Genomic DNA, 6,009 nt, shown 5'->3' on the forward strand with positions numbered 1-6,009 from the left:
ATGAGTTCCCCTTCTTTTCCCTCTCATCTAAGTCATTTATGAAGTTACTAAAGAGTACTGGGCCTAAGATGGAGCCTTGTGGTACCCCACTGCTTACTTCTTTCCATGTGGATGTAGTACCATTGAGGACTACTCAATGGTACAGTTTGCCAGCCAGCTACAAATCCATCTGGTGGTGATGTTGTCTATTCCACATTTTTCTAGCTTACCAAGAAATACATTGTGGCTTTTTTGGTAATTTGAAGAGTGACGCTTTGTATTGTACAGAAGCAAAGGATTTACATAGCACTTCAGAATGCAAAGAATTTCCTGAGCTATTCAGAGTTTGGTACATAAGCTACCATAGAATTAAACCTTTGCAGAATGTGAATGTATCTGCATACCATTAAGATGTCTTTGAAGACATCTTGCAGAAGTATATACTGGAAGTTTCACTAACAGGCTATATTATCCAAGAAGTAAATACTGAAAGTTCTACCAACAGGCTATATCATTCAAAAGCCTTGGTCTCATGGGGAAAGAGGCTTATTTAGGCTTTTCTAGAGAAACAAGAACCCTATTGAGCAAAAAACAAATAGCAGAGCAAATATTTCTCTGGAACCTTGCTGAGAATTGCAGTCCATCTTCTCCCAGAGTAAGTAATCCACTGAAAATTAATGTCCCCTCCCCAACTCATTCTCCTCCCCAGCCCAGCACAACAAAAGACTGCAGTAACAACACTATCTGGATTAGCTGCCCATCTGGCTCTTTATTACCCATTCCGCTATGAGATTACAAGTTTGATCCAAAATGATAAATTTTGTGCAGGGAAGTGTATGATAACAATATCTTGAGGAATTATTTTCCACTCTTGAGAAATTTTGTTCTACTCTTTTATCATCAGCATTTGATCGTAAACCGGACTTTCTTCTGTAAGCAGAATTTATTGTATCTCTGAGAAGTTTCGAAAACAAATCCTTTGCACTAAACCCCATGTACTTTTGCTTTATGTTACAGGGATTGAAAGGGTCAAAGGGAGATCAAGGAAGCCCTGGACTAGAAGGACAGAAGGGAGAGATTGGAGAAGTGGGCATGATTGGTTTACCTGTACGTCTGTATCTTAATTTTTTCCCCCATTAAACTTGAGTGGCAGCTTCTAACACAGCATTTCTCAATCTTGACAACTTTAAGATGCCTGGACTTCAACTCCCAGAATTCCCCAGCCAGGGAAATCTGGAAATTGAAGTTCAGGTATATTAAAGTTGATAAGGTTGAGAAACACTGCTTTAACCAATCCATACCATTGAGTGACATCCTTAGAGGGGGCTGGGCCAAATACTTTCTGTAGGGTTTGGGATTTTAGGGAGGGAAATATGCATGGAAGCAAAGTGATCTCATTCTCATCATGAAAACAATCCTAAAATTCAATGCTAGTCTACAATTGGTCCACTAAAGTACAGATATTCCTCACTTGCTAACCATTCCTTCAGTGACTGTTTGAAGTTACAACAGCACTGAAAAAGGAGATTCACAAGTGTTCCTCAAAATTGCAACTGACCTAGTATCCCTACAGTCATGTTTATGATTTGGTTGTTGGCAATTGGACCGCATTAACGATGGTCCCAACATTTTGTGCACATGTGATTGCCATTTGCAACCTTCATAATCCAACAAGCAAAGTCAATGGGGAAGCCAGCAGGAAGTGCGAAGTCATGGTCATCTGACGTTGCACTTAATCACCCACAGTGATTTATTTAACGACCGCAGCTGGAACTGACAGAACTGATGTTGTAAAGTCAGTCCAGTCACATGACATCATGCTTAACAATCATACTGCTTAGCGATGCCAAGCCTTATTGTGGTCGGTAAATGAGGATTACCTATACTGTGATTTTGATACCAAATTGCAGATTTATTTATTTTGCTTTTTGCTTGGCAACCAAGTGGAAGAATTTCCTCACCATCTCCTCAGTGAAGTTTTTAGACAACAGTGGCAGGGATTTTGAGTGACCACTGTTCCTTCAGCTTTTAGTATTTTGCTCCTCTAGAGCAGGCATGTCAAACTGCCAGCCTGCAGGCTGGATGCGTCACGCCGAAACCGCACCTACCCCATTGCCGGCAATGGGGGAAAAGTCACGATACGTCGCACGATGTCACGTGATGTCACGAGTTTGACATGCCTGCTCTAGAGAGACATCTGCTACTGCAATTCTCAGTTTAAAAGCAGAAATCTTTACATTACTTGTAGTTTATTCTTAATGCTTTGTTTTGGTACTCAAGTTTTTTTATTCCACTTCCTAATAAAGTTAATACCATCTGGAGAGTTTCCAAAAACTAATATGTAAGAAGCATATATTACCCTCTCATTTTTCCCCTTTCATTTTTCTTGCTTCTCAATTCAAATTCCTGAGATTGATTGATTTGATCTCAAATCCTTTCTTTTTGCAAATCTGCATTCTGCGGTATAATTTGAGCCCACTATTATATTCCTGTGCCCCCCCCCAAATACATATAAGGAAATTCTGAAAAAATGGCAGTGACAGATACAAATTCTTTGTTGAAAGGCTGGAAAATAATTTGTATTAGGCTGCACTGGTAAGTTAATCCAGTTTACAGGAACTTTTTAAAGGTTATCTTCCAGAAATACATATGTACTATATTCCTTGATATTTCCTCTTCAAAACCTCTCCGGCTAATCCCCTCAGTCTTTTTCAGGGAGGAACTTAGAAGATCGAGAGGAAAATCCTTGGTGGTGAGATAAAGTGTTTGCCCAATTAACAGTGTGTCATACTTTTGTTTCATAATTTACAGGGCCCCAAAGGATTGAAAGGAGAGCAAGGAAACCCTGGAATAATGGGAGACAAAGGAGAGATAGGAGAAATGGGCTTGTCTGGTCCTCCGGTATGATCTGCTTTCAGTACAATATATGGCTGCTTATTACAGTAATCTATAGCAGAACAAGCCTTTTTTTTTTACTGGTGAATTCCATAGATCAGGATCTTTTGAACTTTTGCTAAGGAAGCCACCCTGAGAGATTATTACCGGGTTCTCTTTTACAGCATAGGTAGGCCATCTACTCAGCCTCCACAGTTACACAGATTGCTAGGAGAGCCATCTTCTCAAGATGTTCCTCTTAACCATATTACACCTTTTCTTTTTCTGACTCACATGCAGGCACCCACCATATACAGACACTATCCACTCAGCTTCCCCCCCCCCCCCATTTTAAGCAGGGTTGTAGAAGGAAGGGGAAATCTGTGATGTTCCCACTGAACAGTTTTTGCTTTTGGGGCTGTTGGAAGGAGGGAAGCTTGTTTCTCTTTCCTCCCAGCTATATGTCAAGCGCTAGGGAAGTCAGAAGGCCCAGGCAGTTCAAATGGGTATAAACATTTATTGCAAACTTTAGCTCTTTAGATGAATCTGAACTACTAACCGATCAAGCAATTTGGTGGTAGATAAGAGTCAGTGGAATTCAAAGTGGGCTGGACTTAGATCTCTTGTGGGCGTGAAGAAACTCGAGACTGATGACGCACCTGACCCCTTCCCTCAGGCTCAGCCTGGTCATCTCCTACACTATACTTCTCAAGGCTTGATTGGAGGAAGGATGAGGCCACAAATACCATACAGTGCAGATTGCATATTTCTCACTGCCATTAGTGGCAGAAAAACACGAATATAGCTTTGAATTAGGCTCAGGAATTCTGGGAGTTGGTCCACGAGTCATAAAAGAGCCAAGGTTGCCTACCCCTGCCCTAAAGTCAGACACCATTAGACAGAGGCAGACTTTACCTTTATTTTTATCTAGAACTATTCTCAGGTATCATTATTTTTATTTCTTATTCGTATTTAGGGTATTGATGGACCTAAAGGAGAACCTGGGACACCCTCTGAGCAAAATCTTGTAAGTTGTCACTAATCGAATATATACTTCCCAGATAGGAAGTTACTATCAAAATATGCCAAGATGCAAAATTACAGCCTTGTTATAAAAACAGTAGCCCAATTTTCTATAATAAACACAATTTTGGTGCTTGTTCCGAGCATGTGATAAATAAGGTAGTTGAAAAAAAGTAAAATATAAAGTTAAAATACATATAGAAGTATTAAAATGATCACTCACTGAGTCTTCAGGGCATTTAAGGGTGTTTTCATATCTGGAATCAAGTCATTTATTTGGAAATTATTCATTTACTTTGGATGGCAAGGCTACTTACATTCAGGAATAGTTTAAGATCATAACATAAAGCTGGAGATGGCAACCTCTTTATGGTTATACTTACCAGACACTGAGAGGCTAAGGGCTGCCATATGGGGCCATATATTCTGGCCTTTTCACAAGGTGGTAGATGTTTTAAACTGCAATATGGCTTTAAGGTAGGAAGCAATAATTATCTATTACTTATTCTAAAATAGCAGGAGATTGTGTGATTACTTGTGTGATAGAAAGAGCTTCAAGACCCACCAGAAGGCAAAACACCACAAGTTGCCCATCTTTGGTGCAGGATTGCGTCACATGTATGAAATTCTTGTCTAGATTGTTGTATGCCATTATCATGCATTTCTGCTGTTTTCTGGCAGGCTTTATTGCGGAGTAGTAGAACTTGCACCCATTGAGTATTTCAGGAAAAATATACCAAGAAACGTAGCGCATGATATTATAGTAACATTGCAATTCTAGGAAAAGAGATGGGCACCCTTAAGCCTGTAAGAATTTGATGCATCACGGAGATACAGGGTTTGCAGAAAACTCTATACTATACCCAGGCTCGCTCTTTAGAGGAATAATTTTAAAATATTTTCCCCATCTATTAATTGCTATGCTTTTCCAATAATGACATCCCACTTTTCATTTTGAAGAGTTATCTTTCTTCATGTGTGGTTTCACAGTTCAGATTTGTGATGTCATTTACATGTGCAGATCATACCTGAACCAGGACCTCCTGGTGTACCCGGTCTACCAGGTCCTATGGTAAGTGTTACTAGAACTTTTTTCATGTTCAAGTAGCTTGGCTGGGATATTGACAACTCTGCCATTTATGTGACCCCCCAGCCAAGCAGATCTCTCTGAATTAGACAATTAACCTTTGATGATCATTGCAAACATTTATAGATAGCCCTTGAGTTATGCCCATTCATTCAGCAACCGTTCAAAGTTATGACATTGCTGGATGAATGGTAGTTACAACTGGTCCTCAAAATTCTGGCCATTGCAGTGCAGTCATGTAATCAATTTTGAGACACTTGGCAACCAGCCCACATTTACAGCTGGCTGCAGCGTCCCATGGTCACTGTCTCCTGCCCTGCGTGAACTGCTTCTGCTTCAAGTCCGTTCCCCCCCACCTGCCTATCTGTCACAATATCTGACTTTTGGGCCATCCTGCTTGGCTTGGCTACCCTTGCCGCCTTCCACTGCCACTGCCTTCTGCTGATCTTCATCATCTTCTTCACCCACTGCTGACCTAGGTTCCAGGGTCTAGACAAGGATGCATCCTCAGGATATGTACAGCGAGTGCCACATGTCATCGGAGCCTCATCTGCCAAAGAGAGCTCACCAGGCCCAGCCAGGGAGGATGCAGCAGGACATAGTCAGCAGAGGAGGCAGAGCAGGAGTGCGGTCAGAGCTGCCCCATCTTCTGCCTCAAGGAGCGATAGTCCATAGATTGTGTGGTGATGGAACTGAAAGAAGTAGAGGGCTTCACTGAGGCACAGCAGGCGCCCCTCAACTCACACAGAAGTGCTCCTAAGGAACTGGCCTGTAGACTTCAGGAATGGGTGGCAGCAATCTCTGTGTCAACAGAACATACCCACCGACTCTCTGTTTGTTCAGCCCAGCCTTTTTTTTTTTTTTTTTTTATTGAAAATTTTTAAAAGTTTTACAATATATCTCCCCCCCTCCCTCAACCCACCCTTCCCCACCCCCCTCCCTTCCCCCCGAATTCCCAGAGCTACACACAGGGTTTACAATACAATAATTATATTCTATCTTAAATTATGTTACCCTAAAATTAACAATTCTATAACATCCTTTAG

At 41.2% G+C, this 6,009-nt stretch overlaps 1 protein-coding gene across 1 annotated transcript in view; it reads left to right on the forward strand.

Moving 5' to 3' along the window:
• Positions 1–996: 996 nt before the first annotated feature.
• Positions 997–6,009, forward strand: part of LOC107289014 (collagen alpha-1(XXIII) chain-like) — a gene marked incomplete at its 5' end in the record, with an annotated part of 25,134 nt that continues 20,121 nt past the window's right edge. Inside the window, 4 exons of the mRNA XM_015817699.1 lie at positions 997–1,086; positions 2,791–2,880; positions 3,830–3,880; positions 4,898–4,948. Of these exons, the coding sequence (XP_015673185.1) occupies positions 997–1,086; positions 2,791–2,880; positions 3,830–3,880; positions 4,898–4,948 (282 nt within the window). The remainder of the gene's footprint in view (positions 1,087–2,790; positions 2,881–3,829; positions 3,881–4,897; positions 4,949–6,009) is intronic.

Source organism: Protobothrops mucrosquamatus, unplaced genomic scaffold (genome assembly GCF_001527695.2).
Source record: "Protobothrops mucrosquamatus isolate PMUCROS unplaced genomic scaffold, P.Mucros_1.0 scaffold623, whole genome shotgun sequence".
NCBI lineage: Eukaryota > Metazoa > Chordata > Lepidosauria > Squamata > Viperidae > Protobothrops > Protobothrops mucrosquamatus.